Here is a 20,036-nt window from a genome sequence, read left to right as displayed (position 1 = left end):
CTTGAGATAAAGGATAGAATCATAGGATCAACTTTTTTTCAACGTTGCCCCCGCACAGTATCTTCATTAGGCCCCGAGTCGGGCGCTCCTGGACTGCATGACAGTCATCAAATGACCAAGCTGTTACATTAAGCCTGTCTTGGCCTGGGAGACCCATCCTAGCCTATCCCTGTCACCCAATACATTCTGAAGTTGGTTTGGGGTTGGTCGATTGGAGCGGACGAAGCGTTCGTGTGGCCTGCCTAGGCACCGGACCTTGTTCCGTTCCCTCATTAGCTTTAGCGCTCAGTCTTCACGGACAATGACCTGTTCCAGCTCTGCTGCGAGGTCATTTGCAGAACTGAAGTCTTGAGTCCAGCACTTTTCGATGATATGGCCGAGCCATACGTTGCTCGTAGTTGGTAGAGTGTCTCGTCTCGGCGAAGTCGTTGGGTCGCCTGCATCCTTCCAGTCCTGCATGGGATCGAATTTGCAACGTTGACCGGTTACAATCTCAAACATTATTGCACCAAATTGCCCAATATCGGTCAAAATTGAGTAGCCATCCCCGTCATCGCCTTGGAGGTCCCAATGAAGGGGCATTAGTGTTGATTCTCCGAAATCAGTAAACTTGATGGTTAATTGGTCATCAACCAACAGATTGTCCAAGCGGATATCGGCGACTATAACACGTCGCTGATGGATATATGCCAGTGTCTGTGCCATGTTGATAAGCCAGGACAGTTGCGTCTTTTTTCCCGGGGGTGTTTCGAGCGCGGCCAAGTAATGTCGAAGATCACCATTCACGATAAGATCCATTTGAATCGAAGGATCAGCCGAGGATAAGTTATAGCATCGCATGATGCTAGGGTGGCTGCCGAGTCGTTTGTAGATGGCGCGCTCGCGCTCCAATGAGCCGACAAGATCAGCCAGTAGGTCATATTCGCCCTCTTTGGGGACCAGGCTTTCGTCTAATGCAACCCCTCCGTCGTCGTCGAATTCCCTGGTGAGTCGAGGAATCTTAATTGCATACTGGCCCTTCTGGATCACAATGCCAGTTCCACCTACTCCGATGATCTTGTCCGTCACTCTTGTTCCGTCCGAATGCACAAACTCGGCTAACGTCACTGATGAGTTTTCATACATCAAGGAGACAAGGAGGAGGGGAGCTGGCGGAGAAGAAAGCTGGCGCAGGCTTATTTGACCCAGAGGGAGGGAGGTTGAGGAGAGGTGTTGTAAAAAGAGTTGGTCGGTAAAAGGAGTTTCCTAGTTAGTAGTAGGTACAAGCGAACAAGTTACTGTCGACATTTTATTGGTTGGGAACTAAATAAGCTTGGCATTAGACCCTGCACCTTTCTGAAAATGCCACTAGGAGGCTATTAGGGATCGTTAAGGGGGTCGAGCCTCCATTTTAGGCCTCGCGGCTGCTTTGGTGGATGTACAACTAGGCAGCATTGCCGACTATGGAATCCCTCCGAGGTAGAAGAGACATGTTACCTACATACATACCTACTCAGTCCTTCTCGAGAAATCCTGAACATCGCTCCTAGTTGCTCACGGTACCCTTGATTATCTTTTTACCGGAGATAACCCCCCCCAAAATGAGTGGAAAATACCAAGATATTGCCCGAATAGTAGTTCGGAGGCACCAGAAAAGTCGAATTAGGATGGCTTCCCAAACGTAGACAGATACACACAAATCACGCTTCCACAAATCTCACCTTTGTATCTGATTTAGGCAAGTCTATCTATTTTGTTAATTGTGACCGATCTCTCCTTCAGACTTTCGCACTCCGTTGGTGCCGTCGCCGTCACGATCCATCGGCACACGATGTCGCAATCGGGAGGCGACCAATCAGAGCCGCGGGAGAGCGAATGACGAGACCGACAGCCGTAGCAGCAAAAATTTGAGAGGCTGCTTTTGCGTACCGGTGGTGATCGAGGCTCTTGTGGAGGCATGAGAAAGCGGAGAATAGTGCGGAAGGGCAAGATTGCTTCAAGTATTACATTTCAGTCGATTCCTCTTCTTCCTGCTCTGCTTTTCTTCGACCTTGAATGCTTCGTTGACTGTCATTCCCTTAGACCATCAAACAAGCGACAAGCGACATGGGGTCCGTTGCCAGCCCCGCAGAAGCTGGTATGTGGTTTTTCCCTGCATTTGTTTCATGGTTCCCCGCTCTGGTTGTCATTGAAGAAACTAACAAGCTCTCATTGTTGGACAGTCGCGAGAATCGCCTACCTCGCCAGCGATGTCGTTCTGTCCGTCCAGCCTTCGCTGAGCACTGATTCCGAGTTTTCATATCATTTCTCCCGATTTATCGCCAACGGCTCGAAGAACTTCGTCTCCAAGTCACTTCCCGAGATCGTTCCTGTGCGCCAGAATGCAGATCCGCTGCTCTCTGCGTACACGCCCCTCCAGGCCGGCAAATTGGTGTCGGTTACGGCTCCTTCGTCGATCCTGTTGAACTCGGTACCTCATTTGTATAAACTCGCCCAATACCCAGTTGTCCTGCATGTCTCGCTGGCAACGCCTCAGCCAGACTTCTCAGAGATCAGCTCAATAAGACAATGCGGCTTTACTTTCCTGCAGTCAGAGACACTACAAGAGGCACAGGATATTGCATTGACGGCTCATGCACTAGCTGTGAGAAGCGGGAAAGGTGTCATTCACTTCTACGACCCCAGCAATTCCGTCCAGGACAATCCAATTGCCGTCGAAAGTCGCGAGCTGGTTGAAGCACTTCTGGATACTGGTGTTAAAGCTTCGCACACGGGTGAAACAGAACAGACGCTGTATGCCAGTAACGGAAGAACTGCCACCGTCACTGATCTTGGTCTGCCAGAAGTTGCTCCTCCACAGGCATCCGAAGCGGCGCCGAGAGAGGTTCTGTCACCTGTTGCTATCCCTGCGTCATCCAACGGTCAGACCGACATATCGTCGGCAGCTTCTTCATCTTCACGACGACAGAGTTCCTCAGGCAGCACCGCACCATCGTCGCTGGCGACTACAGTCGAGACTCCGGTTTCTCGCGCTGTGAGCGCTACCGACATATTTAGCTACGCCAGTGAAATCTGGGCAGCCATCTCTCACCTCACTGGTCGCAGCTATTCGGCAATTGAGTATTCGGGACCTCCTGACGCTGAAGCAGCGCTCTATATCTTTGGCTCAACTGGAGTATTCGTCGATGTCCTTGACGCTGATGATGTCCCAGCCGATCTTTCGAGCCTCGGTATAATCACTGCGCGGTTGTACCGGCCATGGCTTGGAAGTGCTGTCCTTTTGGACTCCATCCCCAAAACCATCAAGAAGATAGCAGTACTGGAACAGATCCGGAGAAAGACTACGAAATGGGGACCTTCGTTCCTGGATTTGCTGTCAAGTTTGAACCCTGGAACTGGCGGGCAAAGTGCAATCTCTCTGGTCCAATACCGACTGGGTCAGATTGATGCGTCGACGGCATTGCAAGCACTCCGTGGCATTTTCCAAAACCTCGCACCTCCTGTCACGCCCCGAAAGCACTCCCGTCGTCGTGGATATTCCCAGGCTGCAGCCATCTCGATTCAGAATCTGAGTATTGGCCACGAGGTGGAACCCACGGTTGACAGCTTCACCCCTGAACAACCCGAGGTGGAGAATGCCTATCTCAAAATCCTTGACCAGTTATTCAGCACCAGACTTTACATTGCCAATTTGCTCGACAAAAAGAACGCAGGCGTCTCCTCTACGATTGCAGCATCACCGGAGTATGGATTTGGATCCCTGCTTGCCCGCACTGAACGCCGACAAGAATTTGTAAAAGAGGTTGAAGGAGCTGCCCGGAGCAATCAGTTTATCACGGAGTCTCCAAAGCAGTGGTTGTCTCGATGGGCACTGAACGCCAACGACTCAGCAAAAGCAAACGAAATCGCTCCAGAAGTGGTTGCGCGCCTGTCCACAGATGGCTCAAGGCTAGCTGGTTCTCTCCTCGACAAAAAGTCGTTCTTTTTCAAGGAATCACAGTGGCTGATTGGCTCCGATGCTTGGGCATATGATTTGGGCAATTCTGGAGTTCATCATGTCCTCGCCTCAGGTGCCAATGTTAACATGCTCATAATCGATTCGGAGCCATACTCGGAACGAGCGGCCGCAGATGCAATGAGACGCAAGAAGGACATTGGTCTCTATGCCATGAACTTCGGCAATGCCTATGTCGCCTCAGTGGCTGTGTACAGTTCTTACACCCAAGTCCTGCAAGCGATGATCGAAGCTGAAAGATTTAATGGACCTTCGGTTGTTTTGGCTTATCTCCCTTACAACAAGGAGTCCGATTCACCTCTAACCGTCCTGCAAGAAACAAAGAAAGCGGTCGACATGGGTTACTGGCCACTGTACAGGTGGGATCCTTCCAATGAAGACAAAGGGGAACCTTCCTTTTCGCTCGATTCCGAACGCATAAAACGGGAGTTGGAGGAATTTTTGCGCCGCGATAACCAGCTCACACAAGTGATGAACCGCCATCCTGAGTTTGCCGCAAACCTTTCGGAATCGTACGGTTCTGAGGTCCGCAAGCTGCAGAAACGCAAAGCGAAGGACGCATACGAACAGATGTTGGAAGGCTTGTACGGAGCGCCACTGACGATCCTGTTCGCTTCCGACAATGGTAATGCTGAAGGCCTGGCCAAGAGACTCGGCAACCGGGGTAAAGCTCGGGGTTTGAAGACGATGGTGTTCGCCATGGACGATTATCCTCTTGAGGACCTTCCAAACGAAGAGAACGTTGTGTTCATTAGCAGCACAGCCGGACAAGGTGAATTCCCACAAAACGGTCGTGCATTCTGGGAAGGTATCAAAGACGCTGCGGACCTGGATCTCTCCAACGTTCATTACTCTGTCTTTGCCCTTGGCGACAGCCACTACTGGCCACGAAAAGAGGACAAGATATTCTATAACAAGCCCGGAAAAGATCTGGACACTCGGGTTCAATTTCTTGGAGGCAAGCTGTTGACCGCCATTGGCCTGGGTGACGATCAGGACCCCGATGGATTTCAGACTGGGTATCAGGAGTGGGAGCCGAGACTCTGGCAGGCACTCAACGTTGCCAATGTTGAAGGACTGCCCGAAGAGCCACCGCCGTTGACCAACGAGGACATCAAGGCGGCGTCAAATTACCTCCGCGGCACCATTGTAGAAGGACTTTTGGATACATCAACCGGTGCCATCTCCGCATCGGATCAGCAACTCACCAAGTTCCACGGGACCTATCAACAAGACGATCGTGACCTGCGCGATGAGCGAAAAGCACAAGGTCTTGAGCCCGCCTATTCATTCATGATCAGATGCCGTCTACCAGGAGGTGTCGCAACTCCCTCACAGTGGGTTCAGATGGACGCAATTGCTTCGGCTCATGGCAACGAAACCATCAAACTTACCACAAGACAAACCTTCCAATTCCACGGCGTGATCAAGTCGAAGCTCAAGCCGGCTATGCGAGCCATCAACAAGGCGCTGATGACAACAATCGCCGCTTGTGGAGACATCAACAGAAACGTCATGTGTTCAAGCTCGCCCACTTTGTCCGAATATCACCAGGAAGTCCATGCCGTTTCAAAGAGGATATCTGACCATCTCTTACCATCCACCACGGCCTACCATGAGATCTGGTTGAAGGACGATACCACTGGTGAGAAGACACAAGTCGCTGGTGACGCGGTGCAAGACTTCGAACCCCTGTACGGTCCAACTTATCTCCCGCGAAAGTTCAAGATCACCATCGCCATCCCTCCCCACAACGATACGGACGTCTACGCTCACGATGTTGGGCTCATTGCGATTCGGTCAAAGGACAACGGTCACCTTGAGGGCTTCAACATTACCGCTGGAGGCGGCATGGGTGTAACACACAATAACAAGAAAACCTACCCTCGCCTAGGATATATGATGGGGTACGTCCCAGCGGACGTGGCACACCTGGTGTGCGAAAAGATCATGCTAGTGCAACGCGACAACGGCGACCGCAAGAACCGCAAGCACGCGCGGTTAAAGTACACCATGGACGACATGGGCAACGAAGTCTTCAAGTCAAAAGTTGAAGAGCTCCTTAAACCGCTGGGCATCGCCTTCGACACGCCTCGACCCTACAAGTTCGAGTCCAACATCGACACTTTTGGCTGGCTACGCGACGAAAAGGGCATGAACCACTTTACCTTCTTCATCGAGAACGGCCGCGTGGAGGACACGGCGGATTTCCCCATGCGGACGGGATTGAGGGAGATTGCTAAGATCCACAAAGGCGAGTTTCGACTCACGGGCAACCAGCACCTCATCCTGTCCAATGTAACCGACGAGGCCAAACCCGCCATTGTGGAGCTGATGAAGAAGTACAAGCTCGACAATACGCAGTTTTCGGGCATGCGTCTGTCAAGCTCGGCTTGCGTCGCCTTCCCAACCTGCGGTCTCGCCATGGCCGAGTCGGAGCGATACCTGCCGGTACTGATCAGTAAGCTCGAGGCCTGCCTGGAAGAGAACGGCCTGTCGCAGGACTCGATCGTGATGCGCATGACGGGCTGTCCCAATGGTTGCGCTCGTCCATGGGTCGCCGAGGCCGCCTTTGTCGGCAAGGCCTATGGTGCCTACAACATGTACCTGGGCGGCGGCTACCACGGGCAGCGCCTGAACAAGCTGTACCGCAGCAGCATCAAGGAGGACGAGATCCTAGAGATCATGCGGGGTCTATTGGGCCGGTACGCTAAAGAGCGCAACCCGGGAGAGAGGTTCGGTGACTGGACCATCCGCGCGGGCGTCATCAACGAGACGACCGAGGGCAAGAACTTTCACGAGAACACGGCGGAGGAGGAGAGCGACGCCGAGTAAAGAGTTTCTCCTATCCCCTTCTGCCCAATATCCGACCGTTTGTTTGGACAGCGGTAGGGAAAGAGACATACATATACAGATACCTAGGTGTATCTCTCTCTCTGTCTCTTTATGCCCAGTGCCTGATCTCTATCGCAGCATCTTTCCAGATTGGCAATCATGATTTTTCTTGCACGGCTCTCTGCATAGCACGGATGGATGAAACGTTTAGGACTTTTTTCTATCAAGTATTCCTGCGCACATACATACATGTTATCCGGTATATAGCAAAACTTTGTAGGTTTAGCGAAACAAAAGCGATGGACCTCGTCACAAACAAAATCAAAAATGCATTCACTACATCACATTAGAAGAATCATATTACATACTAGATACTATATCATAAGGTACATAGGTACAAAACGGTGTCGACTAGAGATAGTCATGTTTTGTGTCTTATGTATCTTCTAAATCATCTCGTCGAGCGAGCAGTATTCTCCTTAGCTTCTCGATCCTGCTCCGTCTCGAGAAGATGTGACCAGTTTCCTTTGACATTACTGGGGACTATTGAGACCAATATGCGGTATATGCAGACGTTCAACATTACGGTGGTCATCATCCTCTTTCTTGTCTTTCATTGCGCTTCTACAGAGTATATGACATCTACAACGTAATGTGCGTAATCTAAAAAACATCACGCTTTTTCAAAACACATGACCCCGTACCGAAAAGTGCCGTTGCTGTACCCTCGCCGCATGGCCCGGAAGGCCTGCAGGAACGCGAGCCCATCCCTCCCCTGGGAGATGGCAAACGCCCACAGGCTGGGGTTGCTGACCAGTTCCCAGCTGATGTCCCACGTCCGGGCCACTTGCTGCGAGATGTCCTTTGGCTCATGAAAGACACGCAGACCCGCGGACTCAGCCATGGACACGTACTCCTCCATGGTTTTTAGAGGGGGGAGGAGCATGCCGTCCTCGATGGGCTTGATGTCGTTCTCCATTTGCTCGGGCGTCAAAGGCGCGGACTTGAACCAGTCTGCTAGCACGAGCTTGCCGTTCGGGCGAAGCACGCGTGCAGCGTTCCGGAAGAACAAGGGCTTGTCGGGGAAGTGGGACAGAGCTTCGGAGATCCAGACACAGTCGAACGACTGGGGATCAAACCTGCTTTCCATTTTTTCTGCATCGAGTTCGAAATAGTGGACTTTGCCGTTCTTGGGCCCCAGGGGTATGAAGGCGTCTGTGCCTTGGAGGGTCTGGGATGGAGCCGCTGCCGAGTTTGAAGAGGCATCTCGGGCATCTCGGGCGGCTTCATCGCTTGTGAGGCGTTTTGCGATCTGGACTTGTCGTCCACTGATTGTAATGCCGGTCACAGTGCAGCCATTCTCACGTGCCAAATGCCGGGTAGTTCCACCGATGCCGCACCCAACATCGAGAACCGTGGAGTGGGGTGCAAGCTTGGAGATGTCGAGCAGGAGGTTGATGAGGTTAGTTTGGCCCGTCTCCTTGGTGTCTTCAGGGGTGAGGAAGTAGGCGTGATGGATGTGCTGGCCCCTGGTGTACGGTTAGAAGGACAAGCTCGATGGGATGGACACGAGAGCGAGAGTCCATGTTTCCGCTCAACAGCACGTACCACAGGGAGTAATAATAGTCTGAAGCTATTTCATAATGGTGCCGTATACGCTGTTTCAAGCTGTCAAAAGAAGAGTGCGCTTCGTATGTGGGCACTTCGTAATCATCTCCCGCATGATTTGGTTGAACGGAAGGATCTATGTCTGGCTTCTCCATTGGGTCGCCCATTGAGTCTGGTTGGCTATTACATATGTAGCAGCAGCATTGTTGGACCAGTGGCCAGTGGGATGGTTGGGAGTTTTCTGAGAGGCGGATTTTGAGCGGAGGGTGAATGTGTGAGGGAGGAGGGGGAGGGGAAGTGACCATGTCATTTCAAAAGATGCAAGGGGGGGTTGTGCGGCAATAGTCATTAATCAGCCATGTCAGACAGTCACAATACGTGCCAAGCCCTTCACGGATACTTCACTTGCACATGTCTTTTCGTCATCCAAATAATGATATTGTGATCATGATGCATCAATTGTGCCTTTATCCCTCTATAGATGTATGTTTAATGCTCATCCAATTTCCCTCATTCTCCCACTCTCTCACTCCCTTCCTGCGCTTGTAATCATGTCCCTCCCTAGTGGCCATCCTTCTCCGGCTCCTCACTCGGCCCTCTGATCTAAGCTCTTTTTAGCATACCTCGCCGTTTTTGTTGGGGCGTTCAAGTCCAATGTACCTGCTCGCTACAAAACAAGCTTTCTTGCAGTGCGCTCTTTCTCCTCTCCAAGATAGGCAGATCATAGGCGGGATAAAAGGTGGTCTGACCCGGACATCTCAAGGCGGTGACGGAACAAGATAGCGACTGGATTCTCTGGAAAGACATCATATCACGGCAACATTGTACTAGGTACGGAAGAAAATATTGGCTGGACAAGTACATCATTGACTTGGTGTGGTTCATGGGGTTTCCGTCTTCCTTCGTGTGCGACTGTTGACTGACCCGAAGCTATAGACCATTTTTCTCCATCCCTTCGCACTCTCACATTGAGTATTCTCAAGCAGCAGAGATGAGCACCTTCACCGCATCCACAGCTTCGAGCGAACTGCCAGCTTCTCCTGCCTTGAAGCAAACACATGGCAGACTCCGTCACCATGATGGCCTCAGTAACGGCACCTCGACCTCCTCTCCCAAGCTACAGTCGGAACTCACCGCTCTCCAGCAACATGTGCTGTTCTGGGACCGCGACAACGACGGTATCATTTACCCTTGGGACGTCTACAATGGGTTCCGTGATCTAGGGTTTAGCGTAATTTTCTCTATCGGATCGCTTCTCATACCCTTGTTTTTCTCGTATCCAACAGGCCTGGCATATAGCTGGTTTCCTGATCCTTTGTTCAGGATCTATGTGGGAAGTATCCACAAAGCAAAGCACGGCTCCGACACTGGCATTTTCGACGTCGACGGGCACTTCCACGCCGACAGGTTCGACGCCATGTTCGACCGCTGGGATACCTCACGATGCGGCGGACTAAGTGCCGACGAGATGTGGAACATGTGGAAGAAGAACCGACTAGCAGCAGATATGGCTGGTTGGTGTTTCGGATTCATGGAAATGTGGACAACCTGGTTGTTGCTCCAGAAGAATGGCAGAGTGTGGAAGGAGGATCTGCGAGGTTGCTATGACGGAACCTTGTTCTGGAGGATAAGCGAATTGGCTCAGAAAAGGGAATGGAAGCAAGGCTACGGCATAGGGGATTTCTTGGGAGGAATGATGAATGGAGGGACGTGGAGAAGCTGGGAAGTCAAGAAGCAACACAAGGGGCACAGGGGCGACAACGGGGGATCCCAGTCAGGACCACGACTGCACTCTTCACACTGAATCCGGATACCTCAACTATTCAAGCGCCGACAGTCTATCCAAACCTCCCGGTTACTGCGCTTCGCCGTTCATCCAGGACATTGACAATCCATACAGTTTAGATGAGATATGTCATTAAAGACATTAGAGAAGCCTGATGCAGCCAATCTCTCACCAAAACACTGGCCCTCGGAGCTTTGTTCAGCCGATGCATGGATCCCCTTCGCTTCGAATGCTTTGGCGCTAAGCGATACCATCCATGTTCAGCATCGATGAACACCAGACAATCCACTGGGCACCCACAGGAACCCACCATATCTCTGGCAGCTCACAACATTCGCCTCCTTGTATCGAACCGTTCTTACACCCCTTTCATACAGCCACAATATCTAAAGTGAAATCTTTCAGATACCGCGTACCCCAGCATGGCCTATTGGCTCTCTGCCCTCGCTGTAATCTTCCTCTTGGTCATCACTAGCAAATTCCTGGCATGGAAACGACTGCGGCATATTCCCGGGCCATTTTGGTGCGGCTGGTCTGACCTGTGGATGCTTCGCAGAGCCTTCAAAGGATCACTATATGAGGAGCTTGATCACTTATGCCACAACTATGGTGCGCAGTATCCGCTGGGGAATGAGAATGTATTCTACCCCCTTTGGATCACTGATTGAACCTCTACAACAGGACCCCTCGTTCGCATTGCACCCGGATACTTGGTCTGTGGTGACCCAATTGAAATTCGCAGAATATGGGGAGTGCGCTCTCAATTCGATCGAGCGCCATGGTTCAAGGGTTTCCAGCTCGATCCGCCGAATGATTGCACTCTATCCATACGTGACAACAATCTGCACACTCTTCTCCGATCTAAACTTCTACCAGGCGTAAGTATCTCCATCTAGCCCTGTTCACAAATTGAGATGAGATAGTACTCTGGAAAAGACGTTGAAGGCCTACACGAGGCGATCGACCAGCAAACGGCAAAGTTCGCCCGCTTTCTCGAAGAGAAGTATCTCTCGACAGAAACAGATTTCCGCCCAGTTGACTTTGCTCGAAAAATCCAGTTCTTGACCCTGGACCTCATTTCCACATTCGCACTGGGACGGACTTTCGGCTTCATGGATCGAGATGACGACCTCTACGACTATCTCAAGACGACGGAAGAGTCACTTCCCCTTATGCAAATGATAGCTTTACTGCCCTGGCTCTTGGGCTTGCTACAGTCTCCTCTCTTTAAAGCGATTCGGCCAACGCACACTGACGCCATCGGACTGGGCAAGATCATGGGTCTTGCCAAAGAAATCGTGGCCGAGCGATATGGCGACTCAAAGGTCGTCAAACGAGATATGCTCGGATCATTCGTTTCTCACGGTCTGACGCAAAAGGATGCCGAGTCAGAGTCTCTTGTCCAGATCGTGGCGGGCTCTGACACGACTGCCACTGTGATTAGGATCGGGATATTCCATGCCTCGACGTCGCCACTGGTATATCAAAGCCTACAAGAAGAAATCGATAGAGGCGTCAAAACCGGTCAGATATCGTCCCCCATTAAAGAGACCGAGGCGCGGGCACTTCCATACCTGCAGGCGTTCATCAAGGAGTGCTTCCGAATCTGGCCACCTATTACTGGAATTGTCCCGCGAATGTCGGACTCAGATGCTGTGGTCTGCGGCTATCGGGTTCCTGCCAATACAAACGTCGGCTGGAGCGCACGCTCGGTAATGCGAGATAGGCATATTTTTGGGCAGGATGCAGACGTATTTTCTCCTGAGCGATGGCTACGCGCTCAGAGTGAGCAGCTTCGACTCATGGAGAATACCGTTGAGCTCATCTTTGGTCAAGGAAAATGGGGTTGTCTAGGCAAACCTATTGCTTTGTTGGAGCTGAACAAGGTCTTTGTCGAGGCGAGTACTTGTCATCATGGAACATAGATCTGTGACTGACTGTGACAGCTTTTGCGACGATTTGACTTTACTGTGGTCAATCCAGCCCATCCTATGGACACGTTTGACTACGGCGTTATGACGCAGTCGAACCTCATAATGAAGATCACCAAGCGAAAGAGTCCAATGTAGCATCATTGATAGCAGCACCAACGAGTGGGATGAGCCGAGTGCTGACGGGGAGCAACCCACGCGGCAACTCGGCATAATCAGGGGTGGCCTGAAAATTGATGGAGCTCTAGCGAGTCGTTTACCTAGCATTCCACCTGCTTGTACAGAAACGGATTTATTCCTGGCGCCCGACTTTGCCCGGAGTCCTAGCTTTCGACCACGTTCAGACCTATGTACCTTTGTCTGCACAGCGCTCATTTGGGCATGCGAGAAATCGATGAATATCAAACAATCAAACGTCCATTGGCCCCATCAACAGTTGGAGCTCAGAGTTAAAGCCGTCCCTGGATACTGCTCCCTAGGTGGTGACTAGCCTTCCCGCGGATACGACGCCGCTGGTCGCCGAACGGGCCGTTAGCTTCAATCGTAGGCGAATCCATCGCAAAGACAGGTCACGATAACCCGCCTTACAACTTGTTGTTGACGAAGCTTTCCAACGTTCTTCTTCTCAGCGAGATCTGGAGGACCCGCAAGATCGGCTCTATGTTCAATGATGCAGGAGCCCGACGATGAGCAGCATGTTGACGATGTTCTGGTAAGCACGTTCACCCCATTATTCTTGTGGCATAATTGACGTCAGCCTCAAGCAGGCCGACACCGACGAGGATTCGGCTCTTGACCTGGTAAGTCGAGGGCGCCGACACCAGGATACATACAATAACATATGGGCCGGCATAGGGTGAAGATCAATTGTCAACTGCCTCGCTGACGTCCACTATCCGACATTTCGAGATCGAAAATGGCCATACTTACCACGCGCTCAATGCGGGAAGTCAGTACTGCTCTTTCTGGCTATCATGTTGACAGGCAGAAACTAACTGCGCGGACTTCTAGAATACATCCTGCCGAATGACGAGGTAGTCCTTCGTTTTGAGGATTGTAGGTGTACCTTTGCTGATCCGTCTATTATCAGCAAGAAAAAGACCGACTGGGTACGTCTAACCATCAATTACGAGAGAACAAGACCCAGACTGATCACAACGTTGGCGGCAGATATCCAAAATCAACACTTCCTAGCTACCTTTGAGGGCCGTGCCCAATTTGCACCGGGGGCAGATACGGCACAGCGAGTCCTCGATGTTGGTACCGGGACTGGGATATGGGCAATTCAATTTGGTACTGAACTGCATTTGTCCAGGATTGCTCGAATGGTTGCTGACGACTTGATTCCAGCTGATGAACACCCCGCAGCGCAGGTACCAGGGCCCATCTAACGAACAAACCGACCAAGTCGAACTTTGCTGACTGTCATTGCTTTGGAGGTTATCGGCGTCGATTTGAGCCCGATACAGCCTACACTGTGCGTGTGAGTGGTTGGGAAGTCTTTTGCCCCAGACTGATGACAAGGCAGTATCCCACCGAACTGTTCATTTGAGATCGACGACGTTGAACGAGAATGGACATGGTCGTTCCGCTTTGACTATATCTTCAGCAGAATGATGGTGGGCAGTTTTGCTGATTGGCCTAGTTTTATCGGCCGAGCTTACGAGTATGTTTTGTTAGTGACTCTCTTACACGCTCGAACCATTGTCGCTGACAAAAATGTGCCTCTTTGTGGTCGTCCAGGAATTTGAACCCCGGCGGCTGGCTGGAACTCCAGGACTGCATTTTCCCACTGGCGACCGACGACGGGTCTTTCCACGAGGGCCAGCCCATTTATGAGTGGAGCTCCTTGCTGCTCGAAGCTAGTGAGAAGCTGGGACGGTCGTTGGGCGACGCCACTCGTCACCGCGAGCACATGACGGCGGCAGGCTTCATCAACGTGACGGTGAAGCACTTCAAGTGGCCCTCGAACCACTGGCCCAAAGACCCGAGGCACAAGGTCGTCGGGCTGTGGACGTTGGCCAATATCGGCGAGGGCCTGGAAGGCCTGAGCATGGCACTGTTGTCGCGGGGTCATGGGTGGTCGCGAGAGCAGGTCCTAGCCTACCTCACTGGTGTGCGGAGAGATCTGCAGGACCGGAGGATTCATGCGTACTGGCCAATGTGAGTGGTTCTTCTTTCCCTTGACTATGCGCGCGCGAACAAAAGAAACCAAATCTCATGTGTCATCCGTGACAGAATCGTCGTTTGCGGTCAAAAGCCAAAACCTGCTTCGACCGCCGCCTCCTCGCCGGGGTAGGACAGGAGTATCTCGTCCATCGCCAGACCTCGACTTGAGCGCGAATGTAATGAACCCGGGCCAGTTTGTATTTGTGGGAGGCAGACATACAGACATGCAGTAACGACGGGAAGAAAAAAGTGGTCAATGTGAACGTTTACTTCTACTTCGTGTACTTTGTGGTTTGTGTACGTTGTGTTGACTTTGGTGGGCATGTTTGAGCGTCGATCTTTGCGTTACGAAGTACATGTTACATACATACCTATTCAGCGTGTCTGGTCCAGCCAGATGATATTGCTCGGATCCTGCCTGTTCCAGTTTCAGGTTTGGACGTGATGTGATGTGATGTGAATTCAGACTGATATGATATCAGTTAGGGACCTGAGTACTAGGTACATAGATACCAGGTGATCTGTATGGAAAGTCTATGAATTTATGAGGGTGTGTATGTGTGTGTTACCTAGCCACCTACATACCTAGCCAGCTAGGACCGAATAAAGGGGCGAAAGGAGCGTAGACGGGTATAGACATATGCTGGATATGTTTAGGTAGGAGAAATTCCTGAATCTTTTGTTTTGTTCTATCTCTATCTCTATCTCTACGAGTACCTCCATCTCAATCTCAACCTCAAATCTTAACCCCTGAACTGAACTGACCTTCAGACCCGTCTGTCACCCCGTCGCCCTCCACCCGTCACACTTCACAGCATCTCTCATCCTCGAGATCGTCATCGTCATCGTCATCGTGAGATCATCATCGACACCGTCAACCAAACATCCTCACCCTCTCCTCCAGGGGCAGATAGGTCCTCTCGCGACTCCTCTCGAGGAGGCCGTCGACCGGCGCGCCAAAAACCAGTTGCGAATGCAGGGTCCACGTCGCGGGGAGGTCCCACTGGGCGAGGACCCGTTCGGTGAAGGCGGGCATGAAGTCGTAGTGCTGCAGGTTGCAGCCTAGACCTTCGAGTTCGAGCGCGGTCCACGCGATGAACTGGTGCATACCGTTGGAGTGGGCGGACCCTGTGTTCCAACCAACCAGGGGGGGACAGGTTAGCACTCTTTGCACACATGGAGGGAGTGTCTCTCTCTGTCTCTCTTTTTCTCGAAAGAGACGGGGGAGATGGGAAGGGGGAGATGGAGCAGGGGAGACAAACACTGCGGAACGACATGCCCCAGCGCGGGATTCTTCCCCTTCAGGACATCCAGGACCGCCTGGTCCTCGAACCACAGCACGGTGCCGTACGCGGCGCGGAACCCCCGGAGCCTGCCCGCCAGCCCGACATACGCCTGCTCGGGCATCGCCTCCTTCAGGGCCGCGTCGCCAATGTCCCACAGCCGCTCGTGTTCCCGTCCGACCAGGACGACGGCCCGCGTCGACTGCACGTTGAACGCCGAGGGCGCGTGCGTGATTGTCGCCTGGACGATTTCGCGGATCCGCGAGTCTGGAATCGGTGCGGTTTTGGTGAGCGTGTAGCAGGAGCGGCGGGTTTGGATTGCGGAGAGGAGGGCGTTGGTCGAGGCTGTCGCCGTCGCCGTCACCGTGTCTGTGCCTGTGGCGGGGGTGGAGGACGACATTGTGGAACAGCGCCGTCAAATTCTTCTGCTAGTGATTGCAATTGTAACTGTAACTGTAACTGTGAATTGTTAAATTGTTGGACTCTGGTTGTGTCGTCTTTTGTCTAGATATGCAGCGCTTTTTCTTCAAAGCTTTATAGAAAAATCCACCTCCTGGACCTTTTCGTTATTATAGTGATATAGTAGTGATGTAGTGACTTCCCACAGACGTCGTCTCCAAGATCTCGAAAAATTAAAATCGCACCCGAACGACACGTCTGTCGGCGCCGAACGAATAGCCCGTCAATTCAGTTTCCCGAGTCAAAAGTCCTACATTGTGGATGTGTATGCGACGGGGTACATGGAGATAAAAAAAAAAAAGGTATCGATCGATCGGCTCGGCGAAGCACGCAATCCCTCCCTTCCTACGAGGTAATACCGAGTACGCGTTCGTATTGGGCCCAGAAATCAAAGTAGAGTACCTCGTACCTAGATCCTTACCTAGCTTGCCTAGCGAGCTACTAATAGTCTTTTGGGCGGTTGCTTGGTATCTTTCTTTACTTGTAGGGAGGTAAAGATGCGAGATTGGTGGCGATACACAAGCACACGAAGGTGACTGACAAGCTTTCTTCCAAGGGTCGCGGTCGCGTGGTCACTGATGGGCATGGGGGCTGCACCATGCATGGAGTATCGGGCGGCGTTTGGCACAGCCGAGCCGTTAGCTTAAGTTGTACTCTAGGTACCTACGATGCTCACCCGTTAACTCCATACGTCCTAGACACTTGGGGTTGCTCGTAGAAAACGGCGGTCGGAGATAGAAACGCGAGCCGACCAAAGTATTATTATTGACGAACGCGTGCCGTGTCTGGTACATATGTGATGGTGATACTGGTGGTGTTCTAAGATCGAGTATACGAGGCGAGGAGCCCGTACAGTATTGAGTACATCCTACTCATCTGATTCGCCTCATACAATTGTGGGGAAACACGTCCTCTGAAGCCAGTCACCCAGTTACCAATACCTGCTATCATACTAATGGGGTATGAGCCTGCCAGCCTGCCAGCCTGCCAGCCTGACTGCATCAATACAATATGATCTCGACGACATGCCACATACATAGCTTCCCCGCCTTGCGCTCTCTTACATAAAATGTCTGTCTGTGATGCCTTTCAAAAAAAACCCCCCCAGCACTGCCTATCGCCTGTGTCGTGCTGGATCCTGCTCTTGACCATCTCACAAAAAAAGCTTTTACATTGACAAAACTCGAAGCTTGCCGCTTTGACGCCCATGTTTGTTACTACCAATCTCTTCTTCAAATACCGATTGACTTGCTCGAGTTGGTCAATCGGTACCAACCCAGCCCGAACGCAGCCCAACTCAGGCCCAGCAACACGGGCGCCCCTCGCTTCTGCGGCTCGCCGTGGCTCTCCTTGAACTCGTCGTCCACCCACTTCGTGCCCGGGTACAGGATGGCCGAGACCTGCGTGGCCCAGTAGAAGCTGCTCATGAGCGAGGCCGTGAGCAGGTTGTCCAGCAGGCCCGAGGGCGTCGAGGCATTGGTGCTCCGCCAGGTGTAGTACCATGTGAGCAGGCCCAGGCCGAGCCCCGTCGACATGGTCTGGCCGTTGTGGAATTTGGCGTGCGGCGTCCACCGCGGGTTGAAGACGTGCGTTTCGTTCCAGTCGGCCAGGTAGCCTCCTGCGGCGGCGGCGAGGCCGAGGAGGGAGAGGATGATGCGGCTGGGGAGGACGGCGGAGGAGGTCGAGGTGGAGGACATGATGGGTTGAGGTGAGTGATGGGTAATGGGTGACGGGTGACTTGGGATTTAATGGACGGACGTCTCTAAAGAGTTGATGAGAGAATGGCAGAGTGGGGGAGGGTTAAAGGTGAGTTGGGTTGAGTTGAATAGATGTGATTGTGGTGAAGGAGGACGCTTGTTACGGGCGCGAAATGAATGAGATTCACGGACATGCGCAGGTCAACAGTTTGGCTCCAATGCAGTTTCGCCCAAGATGTCATGATCAGGGGTACCACCACTTTGCTCCACCACTGCCCTACCTACACTCCACAGGGGGGTTTGAAGCATGGCCGTACCAGCCGCTACAGTGTTTGTACTCGTCTGTACTCGGTACCCGTAGGCTAATGATGATGCAGGGTCCCCTACGAGGTTTACATACAACTTGACCTTGTCCCCGGCGCTAAAGTACTCTCCGTCAAGACAAGACCCGATTGAAGCTTTTCCTTAGGGCAACCCACTGCCCCTTCTCCTTTCCCTCTTTCCCCCCCGGAGGGCTCCAAAGGTAAAATCAAGCTTTATTAAAACTATACCTCGTATAACGTTACCAGTAACTAACTAAAAGGTCGGTGGCGGGCCTGAGAGGCAGTAAGAACAGTCCCCCCTTCCTTCGTCTTACCTTGAGAGCCTGGGCATGTAGTATGAGGCTCCTCACTCAATTGCACAGTACGACCACAAAGAAGGAAGAATAGGGATAGAGAACCTCCCACCCTCTCACACTTCCTCAACGCCCCAACCCCATTGTACGCTCAACAGTTCGACCTCGGAAAACATCAATCATGCCAACACGTCAATTACAAGTCGGCATCGTCGGGGCCGGCATCGCAGGCTTGTCCGCAGCCATCGCCCTCTCCCACGCCGGCCACTCTGTCTCGCTGTACGAGAAATCCCGATTCCGCAATGAGACGGGCGCGGCCATCATCATCGGACCCAATGGCACCAGGATCCTGTCGAAATGGGGCTTCGATTTTGTGAGGGCCGGCAGCCTGGATTACAGCCAGATGCGCCGCGTCAGGGCCGACACGGTCGAGGTCGACTCGGAGGAGTTCTTCACCGACATCAAGGAGCAGTACGGCGACAGGTGGCTGCTCTTCCACCGTGCCGATCTCCACGCGGGCTTGAAGGCGTTGGTGGAAGCGTGCCACCCCCAACCACCCGAGATCAACTTGGGCGTGCAGGTCGTTGATGTCGACGTCGAGACCGGTCTCCTCAAGCTGGCCACGGGCGAACAAGTCCAGAAGGACCTGGTAGTCATCGCCGACGGCGCCCACAGCGAACTCATCGCCAGTGTCATTGGCCGTCCTTACCCCGTGAGCAAGTCGCCCATGTCCATGTACCGCTTCCTGCAACCCTTTGACAAGGTCCTGGCGCATCCCGAAGCCGGCAAATTCTACCAGAACCAACCACCCGGGTTCACCACCTTCTACAAGACAGAGGTGGGCCGGCCGGGTCTGCTCCTCAACACCTACCCCTGCCGTGGTGGAGAGCTGCTGTACGTGGCGCTGGTGCACCCGACCAAACCCAAGGAGAAGGGCATCGAAGGCTGGGACTCGCCCGCCGACCTGGCCGACGTGTTGGCCGACGCCAAGGGGTTCCATCCTGCCGTACAGGCCGTGTGCGAGGGCGCCACCGACATCAAAGTCTACACACAAATGTGGCGCGACCCGATCGAGAGGTTCTCCCGCGGCAAGGCCGTCCTGATCGGCGACGCCGGCCATTTGATGCTTCCCACCCACGGCCAGGGCGCGTCCATGGCCCTCGAAGACGCCCGTGCCCTGCAGGTCCTCTTCCAAAATGTCGACGACGCGCCGGACGCCGTGCAATCCAAGCTCCAGCTCTTCGACAAGCTGCGGCTGCCCCGCGTCAGCGCCGTCCAGACCATGTCCAACAAGATGATGGGCCCGCTGGACAAGATGGTCGCAGAGGTCCAGAAGTACTATGCGGGTCCCATCCCCGGTCCCAAGGCAAAGACTTTTTCAAAGGAGTACAATGACTTTTTCTTCCTGTACGATGTCGAGAACGAAGCGAGCAAAATTGGTCAATGAAATGAAATGATGAAGCCCAAAAAGAAGAGAAATGGGGAGTATTAGATTAAGACGGGCACCGTCATCTGGATGGTCCAGGGCTAGATTAATAGAAACTCCTTCCCTAGAACCCAGTTGAAAGGGTAAGTAGAAACCTTACAGAAAAGTCCGCATTACACACGAACCCAAAAAATCCTTTTCGGAAATCCTGGCTTCTCTGATTTCTTTTTTT

General features: G+C 52.6%; 9 protein-coding genes across 9 annotated transcripts; 5 read left to right on the top strand and 4 right to left on the bottom strand.

Annotated features, from left to right (window-relative positions):
* Positions 1–285: 285 nt before the first annotated feature.
* Positions 286–1,125, bottom strand: Z517_04892 (uncharacterized protein; the record flags this gene model as incomplete). The annotated part of the gene is made up of 1 exon (XM_013430220.1): positions 286–1,125. One exon carries the CDS (start codon positions 1,123–1,125, stop codon positions 286–288), a length of 840 nt encoding a protein of 279 aa, XP_013285674.1.
* Positions 1,126–2,085: 960 nt separating this feature from the next.
* Z517_04891 (sulfite reductase (NADPH) hemoprotein, beta-component) lies at positions 2,086–6,829 on the top strand (the record flags this gene model as incomplete). The annotated part of the gene is made up of 2 exons (XM_013430219.1): positions 2,086–2,116; positions 2,202–6,829. The coding sequence occupies 2 exons, from the start codon at positions 2,086–2,088 to the stop codon at positions 6,827–6,829; spliced, it is 4,659 nt and encodes a 1,552-aa protein (XP_013285673.1).
* A 673-nt stretch (positions 6,830–7,502) lies between these two features.
* Positions 7,503–8,604, bottom strand: Z517_04890 (uncharacterized protein; the record flags this gene model as incomplete). Its single annotated transcript, XM_013430218.1, has 2 exons — positions 7,503–8,358; positions 8,438–8,604. The coding sequence occupies 2 exons, from the start codon at positions 8,602–8,604 to the stop codon at positions 7,503–7,505; spliced, it is 1,023 nt and encodes a 340-aa protein (XP_013285672.1).
* An 824-nt stretch (positions 8,605–9,428) lies between these two features.
* Positions 9,429–10,241, top strand: Z517_04889 (uncharacterized protein; the record flags this gene model as incomplete). The annotated part of the gene is made up of 1 exon (XM_013430217.1): positions 9,429–10,241. The coding sequence occupies one exon, from the start codon at positions 9,429–9,431 to the stop codon at positions 10,239–10,241; it is 813 nt and encodes a 270-aa protein (XP_013285671.1).
* Positions 10,242–10,645: 404 nt separating this feature from the next.
* Z517_04888 (uncharacterized protein) lies at positions 10,646–12,292 on the top strand (the record flags this gene model as incomplete). Its single annotated transcript, XM_013430216.1, has 4 exons — positions 10,646–10,832; positions 10,905–11,101; positions 11,147–12,115; positions 12,170–12,292. The coding sequence occupies 4 exons, from the start codon at positions 10,646–10,648 to the stop codon at positions 12,290–12,292; spliced, it is 1,476 nt and encodes a 491-aa protein (XP_013285670.1).
* Positions 12,293–12,824: 532 nt separating this feature from the next.
* Z517_04887 (uncharacterized protein) lies at positions 12,825–14,321 on the top strand (the record flags this gene model as incomplete). The annotated part of the gene is made up of 10 exons (XM_013430215.1): positions 12,825–12,866; positions 12,922–12,954; positions 13,010–13,103; positions 13,166–13,188; positions 13,245–13,263; positions 13,325–13,447; positions 13,505–13,527; positions 13,594–13,631; positions 13,683–13,820; positions 13,898–14,321. The coding sequence occupies 10 exons, from the start codon at positions 12,825–12,827 to the stop codon at positions 14,319–14,321; spliced, it is 957 nt and encodes a 318-aa protein (XP_013285669.1).
* An 876-nt stretch (positions 14,322–15,197) lies between these two features.
* On the bottom strand, positions 15,198–16,006 carry Z517_04886 (uncharacterized protein; the record flags this gene model as incomplete). Its single annotated transcript, XM_013430214.1, has 2 exons — positions 15,198–15,451; positions 15,586–16,006. 2 exons carry the CDS (start codon positions 16,004–16,006, stop codon positions 15,198–15,200), a joined length of 675 nt encoding a protein of 224 aa, XP_013285668.1.
* Positions 16,007–17,297: 1,291 nt separating this feature from the next.
* Positions 17,298–17,762, bottom strand: Z517_04885 (uncharacterized protein; the record flags this gene model as incomplete). Its single annotated transcript, XM_013430213.1, has 1 exon — positions 17,298–17,762. The coding sequence occupies one exon, from the start codon at positions 17,760–17,762 to the stop codon at positions 17,298–17,300; it is 465 nt and encodes a 154-aa protein (XP_013285667.1).
* Positions 17,763–18,559: 797 nt separating this feature from the next.
* Positions 18,560–19,825, top strand: Z517_04884 (uncharacterized protein; the record flags this gene model as incomplete). The annotated part of the gene is made up of 1 exon (XM_013430212.1): positions 18,560–19,825. The coding sequence occupies one exon, from the start codon at positions 18,560–18,562 to the stop codon at positions 19,823–19,825; it is 1,266 nt and encodes a 421-aa protein (XP_013285666.1).
* Between the last annotated feature and the right edge of the window lie 211 nt (positions 19,826–20,036).

This window comes from Fonsecaea pedrosoi (assembly GCF_000835455.1).
Source record: "Fonsecaea pedrosoi CBS 271.37 unplaced genomic scaffold supercont1.3, whole genome shotgun sequence".
NCBI lineage: Eukaryota > Fungi > Ascomycota > Eurotiomycetes > Chaetothyriales > Herpotrichiellaceae > Fonsecaea > Fonsecaea pedrosoi.
This window is presented reverse-complemented; position numbering and strand designations above follow the sequence as displayed.